Source organism: Canis lupus, chromosome 9, assembly GCF_011100685.1.
Source record: "Canis lupus familiaris isolate Mischka breed German Shepherd chromosome 9, alternate assembly UU_Cfam_GSD_1.0, whole genome shotgun sequence".
Taxonomy (NCBI): domain Eukaryota; kingdom Metazoa; phylum Chordata; class Mammalia; order Carnivora; family Canidae; genus Canis; species Canis lupus.
Window position 1 is genome coordinate 27050846 of NC_049230.1, and position 19134 is coordinate 27069979.

Genomic DNA, 19134 nt, shown 5'->3' on the forward strand with positions numbered 1-19134 from the left:
CTGAGCCAGTGTGATTCTTCCATGCACCTCTTAGCATTTTGATAAGTAATATTTGTTATTCTTCCAGACTAAAGAATTGATTGGTAGCATGAAAATTAATGGGAGGGTTGCAGCGTCCACATTCTCTTCAGATAGCAAGAAAGTATATGCCTCTTCAGGTAAGTTAATGACATGATCATCTAAAGCTTTTCTTTTCCTTTTTTTTAAAATTTTATTTATTTATTTATTTATTTATTTATTTATTTATTTATTTATTTATTTATTTATTTATTTATTTATTTATTTATTTATGATAGTCACACAGAGAGAGAGGCAGAGACACAGGCAGAGGGAGAAGCAGGCTCCATGCACCGGGAGCCCGACGTGGGACTCGATCCCGGGTCTCCAGGATCGTGCCCTGGGCCAAAGGCAGGCACCAAACCGCTGTGCCACCCAGGGATCTCCCTAAAGTTTTTCTTAAAGGCTTTGGATGTGTTTATATTTCAGATTTAACCAAAAACAGTGTTTGATTTTAGACTTTTGTGTTAGTTAGAAAGTCATTTTTAATTTTAGAATTTGTCATTGCCGGGCAGCCCGGGTGGCTCAGCGGTTTAGTGCTGCCTTCAGCCCAGGGTGTGATCCTGGAGACCTGGGATCAAGTCCCACGTCAGCTCCTTGCATGGAGCCTGCTTCTCCCTCTGCCTGTGTCTCTGCCCCTCTCTCTCTCTCTCTCTCTCTCTGTCTCTGTCTCTCATCAATAAATAAATTTAAAAATAAATAATTTGTCATTGCCATTTGCCTTATTATTTACTAACTAGTAATAGTGAAGAGCTAACTGTTTAACCATGTTACCATGTTTAGGGAAAAGATGGAAAGAAAATACTTATTTAAAAGATGATTCATTTTCAGACTTTGTTTTTGAAAGTTACTTGGAATCATCACCCTTTTTCTTTTAGAAGTATGTCTTCACTTGGATAACGTTTTGAATGTTCTTCATTATTGACGGAAGACAATTCAGATCTAACCCTCTGACTTCTTGTGGTGCAGTTGACCAACTATTTCTCACTCTTGGCAGTCTCTAATCTGGCACTTTTCTGCTCTTTGCCTGTGTCCTGTGCCGCCTTGGACTCTTAGTCCCTTAACTGTAGGATCTTGGGGCCATCATAATCTTAGTGTAGTTCATGCTGCTTGGTAGTGGGAGGCATCAGAGTGGTTCTACCTGTGAGTACTATTCTTCAATATCTGTGGGGCTCTTTAGCATAATTTTTGCTATACTTCAGCTAATAGCACCTGATAACATAGCATTAGGGGCTTTTTTTGAGGTATAATTGACATATATTAAGTCACAACAGTGATTAAATGTTTGTATATATTGCAAATGATCACAATAAGTCTAGATATCATCTGTCACCGCACAGTTACAATTTTTTTTCTTGTGATGAGAACTTATAACGTCTCTCTTAGCAACTTTCAAATATGCTCTACTGGGACGCCTGGGTAGCTCAGTGGTTTAGTGCCTGCCTTCGGCCCAGGGCATGATCCTGGAGTCCTGGGATCGAGTCCCACGTCGGGCTCCCTGCATGGTGCCTGCTTCTCCCTCTGCCTGTGTCTCTGCCTCTCTCTCTGTGTCTCTCATGAATAAATAAATCTTAAAAAAAAAAAACAAATATGCTCTACTGTGTTGTTAACTGTAGTTCACCATATTATATATTGTCTCCATGATTTATTTTATAACTGGCTTAAAAAGTTGTTTTGGGTTTTTTTGTTTGTTTGTTTGTTTTTTACAGATTTATTTATTTTAGAGAGTGCACTAGTGAGGGAGGGGGAAGCAGACCCCCTGCTGAGCAAGGATTTCCCAACAAGGGGCTCTATCCCAGGACCCTGAGCTCATGACCTGAGCTGAAACTCAGTTTAGAGTGATTTTCACTCTAAACTTAAAGGTACTATTTTTAGATAGCTAGTTAGAATGTAGTTTTCTAGATGTGGGAATGTATATCAGAAATATTTTTAGGCCAGTTTTCTAGGTGTAGGATATTTATAGTGAGTTTTTGTTTCTAGCCCCTTTGTACTATTGAAGAGGGGCTGAGGATGGTCAGCTCAGTTGGCTTTCAACTTAAAAACAAAATTAACCAAACTCTTTTTTGGCTCTTTAATTCAGGTGATGGGGAAGTTTATGTTTGGGATGTGAACTCTAGAAAGTGCCTTAATAGATTCGTTGATGAAGGCAGTTTATATGGATTAAGCATTGCCACATCTAGGAATGGACAGTATGTGGCTTGTGGGTAAGTAAAGAGAGGTTCTTGTAACCTTAATCATGTTGTGCTAGTGGAAAAATATTAAAGAATTAAATACACTAGATAGTGCTTAAGTAGTTCTATTTATAAACTGTTCAGTAATAAAAATCAGTACACCCAGGTCTTTTGCACCTCTTAATGCAATGTTTAATAATGTTAATGGTGGCTTATCAGCTCTTTGACAAAGAAATACTGGACTGCTTTATATCATTGTATTTTTTCTTTTTTTTAAAATTTTTATTTATTTATGATAGAGAGAGAGAGAGCCAGAGAGACACAGGCAGAGAGAGAAGCAGGCTCCATGCACCGGGAGCCCGACGTGGGACTCGATCCTGGGTCTCCAGGATCGTGCCCTGGGCCAAAGGCAGGCGCCAAACCGCTGCGCCACCCAGGGATCCCTGTATTTTTTCTTATATTTGAAATATTCATTTAATCACATCAGGTTTTCTTATTACTCTTTTGGTTTCTTGCCATTGATAAGGAAACAATAAGTTAAACTTTAGGTTTAAGTTTCAAAGATACTTAAAGCACTTTTTTCTTTGGCTAGTGGTATAAATCAAACATGTTGCTAAGAAATACTGTTTGTTAATATTGTAGAAACTTTGAAAATATTATCTAGAACATGTTACTGTGTTGTTACTGGAAAGAAATGGTTGTTACACTAGTGGAAAGATGGCTCTATTCTCCTACTTGATTCTTTTTTTTAGTATTTTTATTTTATTTACTCATGAGAGACACACACAGAGAGAGAGAGAGAGAGAGAGAGAGAGAGAGGCAGAAACATAGGAAGAGGGAGAAGCAGGCTTCCCACAGAGAGCCTGATGCAGGACTCAATCCCAGGACAGGACCCCGGGATCACAACCTGAACCGAAGGCAGAGGCTCAGCTACTGAGTCATCCAGGTGCCCACTCCTGTTTGATTCTAAAGATGCATGGGGCGAGGGGGCATTGGAGACTTACCTGGATTTCTGATTATCTTATTTTCCAAGCCACTCATCACCTGAAACTTTAGATCTTCTGACAGTGGATTTTTATGACTTTCTTAGTGTGTACACAACTTCAGTCAAATCTCCCTGGGTGAGAGATGAAGTGGGTCTTGCCATCTGTTAGTATGGCATATGCTTTCTTCATTCCCTCCTTCAGGTTAAAATTGGGACAAATCCTTGTAAACATCCCCACCACCATTTGAAAATTGGTCACCTACTACCTTTGGGGCATGGGGTGGGAGTGGGAAAGAAGGTAAAACCAGGCTGTGGAGCTTGGAGACCAGGTCCAAATAAAGGCCTTGACAAAGGCCCCTTCCTGTCCTATGTTCTCTCTAGTCACCACACCTACTACAGACCTATAGGGAGGGATGCCCCCATGTGAGCCCAGCATTTGCCCAGTGTGTGCATGATGGCAGTAGTCCATGGTTAGCAGAACTTCTGGGAGTAAAGCTCCTTTAAAATGAAAGCTGACGTTGAAACTAATTTTAAATAATTTTAAGCAGAATTGCCCCCAAATGACCTTCACTTAAATTTGTGAAGTTAGTTTTCTGGTCCTTGCCTCTCTTTTTTGAATTACTTTTATTATTTTATTCATTGGACCCTTTGAAGAGCCCAAAAAGGAAAGAATCTAATACTAGTTTAAACTCATTTGATTTATTTGTCCTCAGTGTAATAGAATTCTGATGTTCTTGGTCAAAGACCATTATTAGGTTTTTATTGTTATACCTGTAGAGAAAGGCCTTAACCTTGTTAGAGGAATTTCTGAGGTTATTAGAGAGGTAGCGAGGAGTGGAGAAGCCAGAGGCAGGAGTAGCTGAACCCCACTGGCTGGTGCTGGCTCCCTTTCTCTCCCCTTCCCCTTTCTTCTGTCAGTGCCTTGCTTCTCCTCTCTCTTCCCTCTGCTGCCCTCTTTGCCCTCCTCCTCGTAGTACTGCCCTGAAACCCCTCTCTCTAGGCCTCTGCTGTTAGGAATTGACTCCTTTGGTCTAAAAACTCCTCTGTTTTGTATCTGTTAATTCTTCTCATTCAGTGTCCTGACATAAGGTAGATGCTTTGAATGCGGTTTTAGCTCTGATAGGGCGATAGGGAAACTAAGATTGTAAATAGTTCCACTTCTGTTTTTTTTTTTTTTTTTTTTTTTTAAAGATTTTGTTTATTTATTCATGACAGACACAGAGAGAGAGAGGCAGAGACACAGGCAGAGGGGAGAAGCAGGCTCCATGCAGGGAGCCCGACTTGGGACTCGATCCCGGGTCTCTAGGATCACACCCTGGGCTGAAGGCGGCGCTAAACCGCTGAGCCACCCGGGCTGCCCCTACTTACGTTGTTTTTTATGTCATTTGTTAATGTAAGGATTGCAATATGCTTTTATAAAGTGTTCATATTAATTTATGCAACATCAGTGTTAGAGTGTACTTGGGAAATGTCTGGCCTACCTTCATTCTGTGGATAGGGACTGATGCTCTGAAGTGTTCTCTAGGAGACCACTGAAATCATTGACAGAGTAGGGCCTAGAACCCTGTAGTCTCACTTTTTCAGGTGCAGTACCTCTCTCACTCCACTGGGTGGAATCTGTAGTTAGGTCATACCTTTGCTGCATCTTCTGTAAGTGCAATAGGGTGTCTTGTTCTGTGACTTCCTAGCTGGTCTGGAAGTCAGTCATTAAAAAGAAAGACATGTGAATGTCTACTAGGTGCAAAGCACTGTATATTGAAGAATGAAAAGGAATTGAGACATGGCATATTCTGTCTTGTGTGTGATAGCCCTTTGTGTGCAGAGGCCCCTCTGACCTCAGAAGGTAGCTTACCAAATTCAGATATCCTTATAAGGTGACTGAGTGAGTCTCCTTTATTTTGTTTTATTTTCTCTGCTGACAGTGAGGAAGTTGGGAATGTCTCATCCTGCAGCCATGCCACAAATCACTAGCTTAGCCTCCTGTCTTTACTAGGGGTGCAAGCTACAAACCACTTTGGGGTCTTTGCATTTTGAGAACTTTAGGTCAATGCCATAGAAGTATCTATTTTTGCATTTTCAGATCAAAGTTCTATCAGGTGATTTGAGATTTGTTGGCTCTAGCCTTTATCAGCTCCTTATAAATACACAAATTAAAATAGCCTTTTTAGGGCTCCTGGTGGCTTAGTCAATTAAGTGGCTGCCTTTGGCTCAGCTCATGATCCCAGGGTCCTAGAATCGAGCCCCACATTGGGCTTCCTGCTCCATAGGGAGTCTGCTTCTCCCTCTCCCTCCACCGCTCCCCTCGCTCGTGTGTTCACTCTCAGATAAAATCTTTAGAAAAAAATAAATAAAATTGCCTTTATTGTTCCCATCTAAATAGTTTCAAACTTTGATTAATAATTACAATGGAAAGACTTATCAGCAAATTTTTTCCCATCATTTACCATGTGCCAAGGACTGTTTTTCTTGTATAACTATATGTACATATGTGTGTGTATATTAACTATATATGTGTATGTGTGTATCTATATATTTTTCATATATAAATTAAGTCTCATTTCCTACTTCACAATATGGGTACTATTATCTCCATTTTACAGGTTGGGGGGCTGAGGCATTGTGAGTTAAGTAACTTGGTTAATGTTACACAGAGAGTAAGAGGTAGAGCCAGCAGTTACAACCCAAATAGTCTGGCTGCAAAGCCCGAACTCTTAATGACTCTGCTGCCTGTTTTGAAGCTATACCTTTCTGCATTTGTGTTTACATATGTACAGGCGGGACGTCTGGGTTGCTCATTGGTTGAGCCTCTGCCTTTGGCTCAGGTCATGATCCAAGGGTCCTGGGATAGAGTCCCACATCAGGGAGTCTGAGTCTCCCTCTTCTTATGTCTCTGCCTCTCTCTCTGTGTCTCTCATGAATAAATACAATCTTAAAAAAAAAAATGTAAAGGCAGTTTACTAGGAGTTTTGTAGATTAAGAAATCTTATAAGAAGCAAAGACAGTTTATAGTTTGTCTTGAGTATGAATCCTTTTGTACCATGTATATAATCCCTTTGGAAAATCTGCTTCAACTATTCTGTTTCAGCTTTTACATAGCTTTCTTTTTTTATCTCTTTAAATCTCTAAATGTACCTTGGATTGCTATTTCTTCTACTTAAATCTGGATTTTAAATCCTTAGCTTAAGACTTTGCTTCAGGATTTTTGTGATATCAGTAACCTTTCTGGGTTTGGAAAATATGAGAACTAGTCTTCTGGAACTTAAAGCTAATGAACAAGTGTCTCTTTCATCTTTGTGCTGTAGGATATTTTCAGTATTCGTTTATTCTCGTTACTGTCCTGTTTCTGTTCCCTCCCTTGTTTGTGTCCAGATGGCATCTTAGTCTAATCCTGCATGTCCATCACAGTGGCCAGTACCACATTTAAAGTGTTCAGTAGCTGCATGCATGTAGTGGCTTCTCATCTTGGACAGTGCAGATACAGAGCATTTCATTATCATAGGAAGGTGTGTTGAATCACACTTTGTTGATAAAGAGGTCTAAGAGTTGGTTAATTTAACTTTTTTCATTGGTTGTTAATCATTAAACTGATTATTGGCAGAGCCAGGTCTGGAACTCAGGTTGTCTCATTCCCAGTTCTGTGTTCTTTCCACACTGCCAACCTCGATCAAATATTTTGATTTTATGTTCAGAAAATACTGGATAATTCAGGGCTATAGAAAAATATGAAATTCATTAGGATTTAGGGCCCAGAATTAATTGTTCTATCAAAAAATTAAATTTTTTTAAAATTTTTATTTATTTATGATAGTCACACAGAGAGAGAGAGAGAGGCAGAGACATAGGCAGAGGGAGAAGCAGGCTCCATGCACCAGGAGCCCGATGTGGGATTTGATCCCAGGTCTCCAGGACCGCGCCCTGGGCCAAAGGCAGGCGCCAAACTGCTGCGCCACCCAGGGATCCCCCAAAAATTAATTTTTTAAAAAAGATTTAATTTATTTATTCATGAGAGACACAGGGAGAGGCAGAGACTTAGGCAGAAGGAGAAGCAGGCTCCATGCAGGGAGCCTGATGTGGGACTCAATCCTGGGACTCCAGGATCACACCTTGGGCAGAAGGGAGGCGCTAAACTGCTGAGCCACCCAGGCGTCCCAATTGTCCTTTAATTTTAGCACTCTCATTGAATATATAAAATGGGTTTCATTTTAGTTCATGTAGAGAATTTTCAGGCCATATATGTTTTACAGTGCCAGGAAAATCTTCAGGACATGTATGTTTCACAGTGCCGGGAAAACCTGTTTTATTGAATGTTGTGTTTCTGCCTTGTTTTTTTCATTGCTAAAAACATTGACCATTTAGCTAGGGACTGTGAGATAGAAGAACAACAGCGTGTCACCATCTTATGATTTCTGGTCCTGTGGTGAGGACAGATGTATATCCATGTATCTCTTTATAGACAAGTCTTCATGAGGTCTGCAGTTGAGATACAGTGTTTTTTAAGAGCGCAGGAAACAGGTGAAGGCTGTCCTAACCGTCATCTGGAAAAGTATTTTTGCAGGTATTGGCACTTGAGCTAAGCATTTGAGGGCCAGGTAGGATTCAGAGAAAGGCATTGCAGGTAGTGGAAATGAAGGGTCTGGAGGGGAGACGATTCAGGTTTAGATTCTGAGTGGGGTGCAGATGGGATGACTTCTGAGGGCTTCGGCTACAGAGGGAAACAGGAGAGGGAGAACTTGTAGGGGTGTTTTACCCTGTGTCGAAGACTGTGGACTTGACATTGAGTGGAAAGAGAAAGTATCAAGGGTTTTTAAGTAGAGGAGAATCGTGATTGTATCTGAATTTGAGGGTTTGAAGTAGACAATTCCTGTGACAGCCTTTAGGGGGAGCAGCAGAGGTGCAGGGAGCTTTGAGGTGGTTGCAGTAATCCTGGTGGGGCTGTCGCTGAGGACAGTGGGAATGAGAGCACGGGAGAGGGGCCTCTGGGTGGCTCAGCGGTTGAGCGTCTGCCTTTGGCTTGTGGCGTGATCCTGGGGTTCTGGGATCAAGTTCTACATCCGGCTTCCTGCATGGGGCCTGCTTCTTCCTCTGCCTATGTCTCTCTCCCCCCCGCCCCTCTCTCTCTCTCTCTCTCTCCGTCTCTAATGAATAAATAAATAAAATCTTAAAAAAAAACAAACAAACGCAAGAGAGACAGGCATTGATGTTTGTGATGTATGTCATAGCCGCTTAGAGAATTGGGATGGGAGAGAAGCAGGATGTTCTCGGGTTCCAGGCCTGAGTAGCCAGAAGAATGGACTTGTCTTAGTATGAGCGGGGAGGAGGTGGCATGTTGAAAGAGGTGCATTCATTCCCACAAGCAGAAGTGTGGTGTGGCTGAGAGTAAAGGCACTGATTTGGATGGGATAGGAGACAGGTGGTCTTGTCCATAGGAGAAAATGAGGTGAATGAGATGCTAGAGGTAGGTGGGAAGTAGAACCCTGGGGACCAGAGTCATTGGAGAAGGGAGGTAACTGAGAGTGAGAAGAAAATCAAGAGTTTGGTCTTTTTTGGTCTTGAAAAAGAATTCTTTGTTCAGCCAGTTTAAGTTCTATATGACACCTGTGGCTAGGGGGACGCCTAGCCCCCCTTAGCTAGGGGTTGGGGGAATTGTCCCTGGTTGAATAACTACTGTTCTACCTTATAATTTCTTTTGTTAATAATATTAATTTCTTTTGTTCATAATATTAATTTCTTTGTGCTCTTCTTTTTTTGCACCACAACCTTGGTTCCTAGTCCTAGTTCATAAGACAAACATTGGTTTGGCTTGTTGCCATCATTCCTTTTTGTGAAAGTTTTTGTGTACCAGGACACTCTGTGGTTGCTATTCTGCTAATACATTGACTACCTGGGATTCAGGAACTTGTTTCTAGCTCAGTCAGCTATGGTTGTGGGTGGATGGATGACAGTCATGTCTGCTTCTTTAGTTACGAGTTCTGGGGTAAGCTAGTAAGCATGCTTATTTCTCTGTTCTGTTCTTCCCCTTACCTATGATACTGGTATTTTGTTTTGTCCAGCTTGAGTCCAGGGTCTTCCACTATGCTTCATCTGGTCCAGCTTCACCTCATACTGATTTTTCCTTTCTCTGAACATAGCTCACATACAGAGCTTAATGTGCTTTATTATATTTTCTTATATTTTTGGCTGTTTCATGCAGATATTTTTTTTTCTGGGATAAATTCCTTCTGATATTTTGTATTCCTTATTACGTACTGTTGGACATACAGTACTCATTCAATAAATACTAACACTGTCAGTGACATTAGAATCTATTTATATCCATTTTTTATATCCATTTTTTTAAGATTTAAACATTTATTTTTTAAAAAAGATTTTATTTATTTATTCATGAGACACAGAGAGAGGCAGAGATATAGGTGGGGGCGGGGGGGGAGGCAGGCTCTGTGCAGGGAGCACGATGTGGGACTCCTTCCTGGGACCCCAGGATCACGCCCTGAGCTGAAGGTAGGCGCTCAGCACGGAGCCACCCAGGTGTCCCTACAAACTTATTTTAAAGAGAGAGTGTCCACGAGGGTGAAGAGGAGGGACAGGGAGAGAGGAACCCAGTTAGACTCTGCATAGAGCATGGAGCCTGGAGCCCAAAGTGGGACTCGATCTCATGACCTGAGCTGAAACTGAGAGTAGATGCTCAACCGACTACACCATCCAGGCATCCCAGAATCAGTTATATTCTTTTAGCAGAAATACTACTATTAAAATAAGTTTCTATATATCAAAATGATTAACTTGTGCCATTTTTGTCCCACAGATTTAAGCAACAGTCAAGCAAGAATGAGCAGGCCTTTATTTAAAGTTCATGATAGTAAGATTTGATCTAAAATTGATATATAGAAGAGAGCCATATGGATTATAACTTTTTGTACCTAATTAAGATGGATTTAGCCATAAATCAGTGTTCAGTAAGAAAAGAGATTCGGTGTAAGTACAATGAGTAGATATTTTGATCCAAGTTAAAGTTAAAAATATGGGTAAGGAAAAGATGAAATTTGTCTTAGTCCATTTGGGTTGCTGTAATGAAGACCCATAGACTAGCTTATAAATAACAGAAGTGTATTTCTCATATTTCTGGAGACTGGGAGTCTGAGGTTGGGGTGCCAGCATGATTGGGTTCTGGCAGTCGATTTTTTGTGTTCTCACGTGGAAAGAGGGAGAGAGCCTCTGGGGTCACTTTTGTAAAGACTCTAATCCCATTCAGGAGGGCTTCACCATCATGACCTAATTCCCTCCCAAAGGCCCCACTCCCTAATAAGGAGGGAGGGTGGAATTAAGGTTTCATCATAGGAATTTTAGTGGAGCATAGATATTCAGTCCATAACAAATATGTTTTTTAAGGATTTTATTTATTCATGAGAGACATAGAAAGAGAGAGGCAGAGAGGGATCCCTGGGTGGCGCAGCGGTTTAGCGCCTGCCTTTGGCCCAGGGCGCGATCCTGGAGACCCGGGATCGAATCCCACATCGGGCTCCCGGTGCATGGAGCCTGCTTCTCCCTCTGACTGTGTCTCTGCCTCTCTCTCTCTCTCTCTCTCTCTGTGTGACTATCATAAATAAATAAAAAAATTAAAAAAAAAAAAAGAGCGAGGCAGAGAACATAAACATAGGCAGAGGGAAAAGCAGGCTCCATTCAGGGAGTCCAATGTGGGACTTGATCCCGAGACTTTAGGATCATGCCCTGAGTCGAAGGCAGACAGATGCTCAACCACTGAGCCACCAGGGCGTCCCCATAACAAAACTAAATAAAACAGGGATATATGTTGTGTCTCCTGAGTGGTTATGGTTAGTTCTACTTAAAAGGTCTTAGAATCAAATGAGAAAATGGATATGTAAATAGTTTGAAGACTTGATGCACTAACATACTGTTTGTATGCTTGGTTGTCACTGCAAGTACAGAACCTTGTGTGAACTGAATTGGTCTTGTTAAGGCACTGTGTCTGGTTCATTGTAGGCAGTCAGTATGTACTAAGAGAATAAATGAAGATATCTGAGTGTTAGGAATGAGAGTGTTTAGTGGAATGTACATATGTCACCCTTGTGACTTTGAGACTTTATCTCTTACATCTTTCAGGTTTATGCTGCATTTGCCAATAAAATTTGAATTAAGTACCTATGAATTACAAGTGCCTGGTCCCTATTCCTTAGAAATGATACCCATAACAGGAGGTAGTCTGAACATTTACTGAAAGTTCTTGTCTGTGAATGATTCTGTTAATAGGCAGGTCATCGGGATTTACTTTTTATGAGTATTGGATGTAATTCACTGCTGGTAAACATTTCAGTAAACTTACAGTACATGATCACTTCCATCATTCATTGATTATAGATATTTCCAGGAGAGAGAACAAAGATACATATTACAGCTGCTGTTCCACACTGTTTTGGCAGTTCTCACAAATATGATAGAATAAAAGAGAAAAGAGGTGCTCTAAATAGGGGAAGGACAGCTCTTGTTCCCATTTTCAAATGTTGCGTTGGGCATAAACACTGTGGGAGTGGCAGGCTTGGTCTCAGTCTTGTTCACCTTTGCATCCCAGGCACTTAACTCTAGTGCTTGGCATAAAGTTGACATTCAATAAATATTTATTGAAGGAATGAATAATGGAGAGTCTGTGCTATCTTGGATTTTTCTAGCTCACAGTTGAAAGGCTGCCAGAGTTAACAGAGTTGAGCAAGACTGCAGTAGAACTGGTAGAGTGGGTCTAGCTTTTTTGCCTTGGGATGAACTCTACAGTCTTGGTCTGTTTGTAACACAATATGAAGTGATTCCTGCAAATATCAGTGTGTGGGGTTAAATCTATGTTCACTTAGGTTGTGAAAGCCCTTTTGCTCTTTTTTTAATTTGTTGTATTCCCTTTTCTCTTTGCAGTTCTAATTGTGGAGTGGTAAACATATACAATCAAGATTCTTGTCTTCAAGAAACAAATCCAAAGCCAGTAAAAGCTATAATGAACTTGGTTACAGGTGTTACTTCTCTGACCTTCAATCCTACTACAGAAATCTTGGCAATTGCTTCAGAAGAAATGAAAGAAGCAGTCAGATTGGTAATATAGCTTTACCTTTAAAAAAAAAAAAAATCATTGATAATCCTTGGGCTCCACATTGGGCATGGAGCCTAATTTAAAAAAAAAAAATCTAAAATGTACTGAAGGATATGTATCCAAAAAAAAAAAAAAAACCTCAGAATTTAAGTTGAAAACTTTGAGGGATAATAGGAAAGAAGAGTGTTGGATTATTTTCAAAAGAGTAGCTTCTTTTGAAGCTACTAGTATTCTTTTACTAGTATCATGGCTTTTGGGTGTAGTTGCAGAAGGGATGATGCACAGTAGCTGCTAAATTTGTCTTAGGGAATATGTTTATAGCAAACACTTTATTTTTCTACAGTTGTCTTTCCTTATATTTACCTTTTAAGTCCTACTATCCTAATGGAGGAAGGGAGGCAATTCTTAGATTCTGAAAATAAATTGAACTTGAAAATTATGTAAAAAGATAACAGCTTACCTGGCTAGCTAGTACTTGTGAATATGCCTCCATGCCAGGAGGCCCCAAGCTCTCCCCAAGCTGGTGATTTGCTAGGATTCACAGGACTCTGTATATGATCTCAAGATCGTAACCAAGAGTTACTACAAGGAAAGGATACACAGCACAGTCAGCCAAGGGAGGGGCGCTTGGGGCGAAATCTGAAGGAAACCAGGTGCCGGCTTCTGTTCTCTCCTAATGGAGTCACACAGGACATGTTTAATCCTGTAGGAGGTTGTGATTACATATGTTAAGTGTGCTCTATCATTAGGAAGTCCGTGCTCATGGTCCGTATTGGTGGTTGATCATGTAGTTGCCCTCTGCCTAGCATGTACCAGAATTCTAGGCCTGGAGAAGTAAAGGCAGGTGGTCCATGGAAAGCACGTGGTATGAATGCTTTAGGCCTGGGGAGCTATCCTTATCCTCTAGGGACAGTGTTGAGTCAGTGTAGGAACTATTGATCAGTCAAGTTTCCAAAGGTGATGTAAGGGCCGCCCTTGCAGCCTCAGGTCTGCGTTACCTCCTTTCTTCCCAGCTGCAGAGCCCAGCTCACGTGTCACCATGTCTCCGGGAAGTCACCTACTCTTGAGGCAGAACCAGTTTCTTATTATTTAACAGTTACTTGCTCCAGGCACCAGGTCCACACAAGGCACAGTACTCTGAATGGCAGTGCTGCACTGTGTTGTTACGTGTGTACTACCAGATTGTAAGCCCTTAGACTCTTAGATTTATCTTGTTCGTGCTGCAAAAGGTTTTGCATGCTTCATTAGCTTTGTGTAATAGCAGCACATAGTTTACGAAGAGTTACAAAGAGTTCTTCACAATAATTTGGGGCCAAGTAACAGTCCTCAGAGGATTAACTCACCCAAAGGCTAGAGCTAGTAAAGGGCAGAACTGTGCTTCTAGATTCTCCATTCTTCCTAGTACTTAGTGGTTTTCCAACTGAATTCCTCTTTTCCCTGGAATGTGTACAAACCTTCAAATGGCAAGTAGAGCAAGGAGGCTAAGCCCTACCCATATCACACAGAGCAGCTTTGCTGTTATCATTGGTGTATGTTGGCATTCTCCATAAGATTTTCTTGGAGGGAACAAAGAATTCTGTTGGAAAAGAGTGAAAAATACAGCATTGTGTTTTACTGCCTTTATGTTGAATGGATGGTTTGATGCATGAGAAGGTTCTAATTCAAGTCAGTTTTAAAGTCCTCAGTCCTCTAATGGGAGTGGATGACTAGCACACATTGACCTTTTATCATTTTAATGGTATTAAATTGTTCTAGAAAACCATGGGATCCGTCTCCTGTTGACATAATATATCCTGCTAGACGCCTCGTAGTTAGTTCTGCCTAGTTTGCTTCAGTGAGCATGGCAGCATTTATGGTTTTTTACTGTGGCAAAATCACACAAGGAATTCATTAGTAACAGCCAAATCCCATTTTTTAAATGGTAGTCAACCATAATATCTAATGGAAAGAAGCCAGGCATAGCAGCTTCAGAATGCCTCAGCGAAACAGCATTAGTATCATTAAAGGCAGTCTCTTATAATGATCCAAACAATCCTGTTACCCCAGCACAAAGCAGTGAGTATAAATCTAAGCCATTGTGGCAGTAAGAGACTCAGAAGTTAAATTGTTAGTGCATCTACAATCTTTGATAGTAGAAAGTCATGGAACTTTTTATCCATTAAATTAAGGATGAGTGAGCTTTTTACTTGATGAATTTTGATACCTTGGCCCTTAAATGTAATGCAGATGTGGTGTCGGAGGTAAAGGGAACTTTCTGAAGTAAAGAAGTTGTGTTTTTTTCTTTTCTTTTGTTTTAAAGAATCTTTATTTTAGAGAGCATGCGTGAGTGCAAGGGGTTGGGCGCAAGGGGCAGAGGGAGAGAGAGAAACTCAAGCAGCAGACTCCCCTCTGAGCATGGATCCTGCGGCAGGGCTTGATCCCAGCATCCTGAGATCATGACCTGAGTCAAAATCAAGTGTCAGATGCTTAACCAACTGAGCCACCAGGCGCCCTTGAGCTTTTTCTTAATTAACAGTTCAACTAGAGCTTTTAATACAAGGGCTATAAAGAGAGGTTTGAGCACAGCTGATGTCTCAGCAGGTGGGTGGGAGTTGGCTGGTTTGAAGGAGGAAGTGCTGATTTAGGGGCGGGGGTACTTCACAAATAGATACAGCTGGGTCTCTTAGGAGACCACTGTAAACATGTTTTTGTTCTTGATAGTCAAGTCTAGAGGAGATAAAATATAAAAATAAGTGGTTGATGAATTGGTTTTTATCCTCTGTCAGAAGGAGCACACTGGCCTGTTGTATGAAGCCATGGCCACTGTGTACAGTTGTGTAGGTTATTTGTTGTCTGAGGAATCACCATTTATATCATAAACTTTGCTAAGTATGTGTATTTACCACAGTATTTCTGATACTCTCTTCTGTTTATTTAGCTAAAAATAACACAGTGACCTTCTGGTAAAAATGGCTTTTAAAAAATTTATGTTATGTCTTATGCCCCAATGTTTGCCCCATAGTGAGTTCCCTATTTGTAATAAGAAATTGACCTAAGTATAAAGTTACATGAATCCAAATTAGGAGACTGTTTTTTCCAATTTAGGTTAGAAAATAAAGAGGATGGCTTAATTATCTTTAAGAAGTTATTCAAGTGGAAAGGTCAGTTCTGGTGTGTTTCATTTTGGAAGAGTCAGAAAAGCAGCTTCTCAGACTTCAAAGTCATGCTAGCAAAGTTAATAAGCAAATATCTGGGGCATAGTTTAAAAGTACCAGGTGACATACAGGGTGGAAACAAAAGTGAGGCATAGGACAGTTGGCACTTGTAGAAAATGGTTATTTCCTGATGGTCTGTTCCCATAATGACTTGGATCTCCTGTTTAAAGTCGGTGCTTGCTTGGAGGATGCAAACTTAGAACAGCCTAAGCAAAATACAAGAAGCCAAACCACTTTTCAAAAATTCATATAATTTCCACATTCCCAAAGTAAGTGTAAATAAATTTTGCAATATTCACATTGTGGCTTCTCTCCTGAAATAACTAGTCTGCTTTAAATATTTAGTTTTTTTAAAAATATATTTTTCAAGGAACCTATATAGAAAATGGTATTTAAGAACTTTAAAAGTTAAGATTAAGTCCAGGCACTGCCAGCTTCTTGGCTGTAATGGATCTAGACCACTTCTCAGTAGTACTACTGTCTGTGCGTTGATGCTATGCTGCACAGGAAGACTCTGCTTTCTGGGAAAGTTGAGAATGGAAGTGGCTTGGAGATTCACCTTGAACTTTGCTTTCTTACACTTAACAAAACGGTCAGTAGGTACATATCAGAATGAATAGGGCCTAATAAGTGACTAACTGAAATCTATAGACAGATGTGCATATCACTAGGTTTTACCTGGGGCTCATCTATGAAAATAACCTTGATTGGATGGTTTAAAGTCTCATCTAAACATGTGGAGGGTGACAGGCTACCAACATAAATAGCTGAGCGATAGCTCTCCGCATATCTTGGAATATGAAGGTACAGTATGTTTTAGAAGAGGTAGAGAATATTTGAAAGTGAGAGTTGTTAAAATCCTAGTCTACTCAGGTAACTGCTTTTGTGCTAGCGTTCTGTTTATCCACAAATCGGATGAGGACTCGTTGCATCAGTCTTAGGTTCAGGCTCATTTTCCCCTGAAGTAGACTCTTTTGGAGAAAGAGCCTGTGTGGTCCCCGCCCCCATGCCCCATGTTTAGGTCAGGCCTGGAAGTGAGTTTTTGGCTCTGTCTAAATTGGAACACAGTTTCACTTGACGAAGCAGGTTTTCATGAGTTTGTTTTCCTTCAGAGGAGATTGGAAAAGGCCAAGAATACATTATATAGGTTGAAAATAAAAGTGTAGAAAGGAAATTATGTGATATTGGAATAGTTGGTAGGACTTTGCTAGGCTTCAGTTATATAAAATCAGACTCTTCATAATTGAGGTCACAATTGTGACCAAATTTTAGTATTGTTTACCGTGATCATTACGTTACAGCAGTAATGGGTACCGTTGTGAACTTCTACTTTAGTGTGTGTGTTCATTTATTCATTCACTCAGCAAACATCAGAATCTCGCAGAGCACCATGCTAGATGCTGCATTAGAAGTATCAAGGAGACACTTTTCTTCTCTTCCTCCTTTCTCTTAGTTAAAGCAAATCGAAAAGCAAATTTTAATTTCAGAACACTTTGCTCTGTTGAGAGAATTGTACATCATATGTACTACAATCAAAATGAACTTACTGTTCCATCAGAAAGGTGGACAATACCTAAAATTTAAGAAAGATGAGTTTTTTTTTTTAACAGTCATCTTTTTTTTTTTTTTCCAGAGAAGTTATCTCTTATTTTTTTTTTTTTATTGGTGTTCAATTTACTAACATACAGAATAACCCCCAGTGCCTGTCACCCATTCACTCCCACCCCCCGCCCTCCTCCCCTTTCAACACCCCTAGTTCGTTTCCCAGAGTTAGCAGTCTTTACGTTCTGTCTCCCTTTCTGATATTTCCCACACATTTCTTCCCCCTTCCCTTATATTCCCTTTCACTATTATTTATATTCCCCAAATGAATGAGAACATATAATGTTTGTCCTTCTCCGATTGGCTTACTTCAGTCAGCATAATACCCTCCAGAAGAAAGATGAGTTTGCAGTTATTGTGATTTAAAGTTTTGAACTATTTCCTACAGGTTCACCTTCCCTCCTGTACAGTATTTTCAAACTTCCCAGTCATTAAAAAGAAGACTATTTCTCTTGTTCATACCATGGATTTTTCTCCCAGAAGTGGATATTTTGCCTTGGGGAACGAAAAGGGCAAGGCCCTGCTATATAGGTGGGTGTTATTTATCTGTTTTAAACGTCAGAAATACTTGTAACCTTCTTTTGAGAGTATGAAGAGATACTGTTGTTATATTCTCATTTCAACACTTAAATGCAGTTTATTAATTCTACAGCTTATTGATCAACTACAGTCATAAATGATTAATTGTAGAGTTAAGCTTGTCAATTTAACTTGACTGTCCTCCTCATTGTGTAACAAAATGCATCTTTCTACCATAAAATGTGACTAGAAGAAAAGTTCACCTGGAGGTTTATTTATTAATTAAAAAAATATTTATTTGGGGGAGTGGTAAGGTATATTTTGAGAATGTCAATTTGAGGAAGAGTAGCCACTTTAATAATGCCACTTTCTTAGTGCCTTATGTTTAGATTAACCCTTGTCGATTTGATAATTCATATTTATTCCACCAGATTTAAGTGATTTTTTTTTTTTTTTGAAAAAGGTACTGCTTTCCCCGCAGCTTAGCTGTAAATAAGGATATCAACCATAGAGAGATCTAAAAGTTATGCTCTGCCCAGATTCTTTTCTGCACTCAACATATTTGGCTATAAAGCGGGAACAAACAAACTCTAATTGCACAGTTGCTAGAAGATACAGGTGACGAGGTGGCTCTTCTGGGGGAGCTGATGAACTGGAAGCCTGTAACTTCGGTCACAGCCTCTGTCCTTGCTCCCTTGAGTTGATGGTGAATATTGCTTAGGACCCTATGTTTATGTGTGTATGCTTCAGATACTGAAATCTGGCATGAAGAAAAGGAGGAATGTAAATTGGTTTTGAGGAGATAATTGTGAAAAGAGGATATAGCAAACAGTATGATCTCAAGTTCTGCTTTGAAAGGAAAATGGGATACACCTGGAAAATTGATGCATTTCATCATTCTCCTTCCCAATCATTTTTGGAGTGGTTCTTTTAGTTCAAGTTTTATAAAAGCATGCAGGTTCCTACTGCACTTAGAAATTCTCTCCCAAAGCTTTGATTTTATTATAATTGCATCCTCTTTTCTCTAAGTTTAAGCACTAGAAGCATTAGGGTCTTCTTGAGAGCACTGCTATCTAGTGAGACTGTTTCTAGCAAGTGAGTTGGACTAACATGTCTGTTGGGTACGACTGATGAGGTATTTCCTAGACCCCCACTGATGCTGTGGAGCAAGTGTAATTTTTTTTTTAAAGATTTTATTTATTTATTCATGAGAGACAGAGTAGGCAGAGGGAGAAGCAGGCCTCCATGCGGGGGGAGCCCGATATGGGACTTGATCCTGGGATCACACCCTGAGCTGAAGCCACCCAGGCGTCCCACAAGTGTAATGTTTTTACTAAAATCTGAGGAGTTAGCTTTAGGATCCTTCAGAATGTCAGATTGAGGAGTCTTAACCTAGCTGCCTGGTGAGAATGATTACGATCACAATTTTTCCCCCTGAAAATCTTCCTATTTGCTATTCCGTGATCTGATTGACAATACTCCTGGTAATCACACAGTTGTTTAGATGATTTGTCTTTT

The 19134-nt window shown here is 40.2% G+C and overlaps 1 protein-coding gene across 5 annotated transcripts in view; it reads left to right on the top strand.

Moving 5' to 3' along the window:
• UTP18 (UTP18 small subunit processome component) overlaps window positions 1-19134 on the top strand; it is a 42436-nt gene that overhangs the window by 22357 nt on the left and 945 nt on the right. The window contains exons 9-13 of one of the 5 annotated variants that reach the window (XM_038547745.1): window positions 68-158; window positions 2138-2261; window positions 12130-12304; window positions 17486-17628; window positions 18080-19121. In XM_038547745.1, the coding sequence (XP_038403673.1) occupies window positions 68-158; window positions 2138-2261; window positions 12130-12304; window positions 17486-17628; window positions 18080-18137 (591 nt within the window). In that variant the 3' untranslated portion in view covers window positions 18138-19121. Of the gene's footprint in view, window positions 1-67; window positions 159-2137; window positions 2262-10015; window positions 10186-12129; window positions 12305-17485; window positions 17629-18079; window positions 19122-19134 lie in introns of those variants that run through there. The other 4 variants (XM_038547747.1, XR_005364511.1, XM_038547748.1 and 1 more) reach the window with 4 other exon arrangements.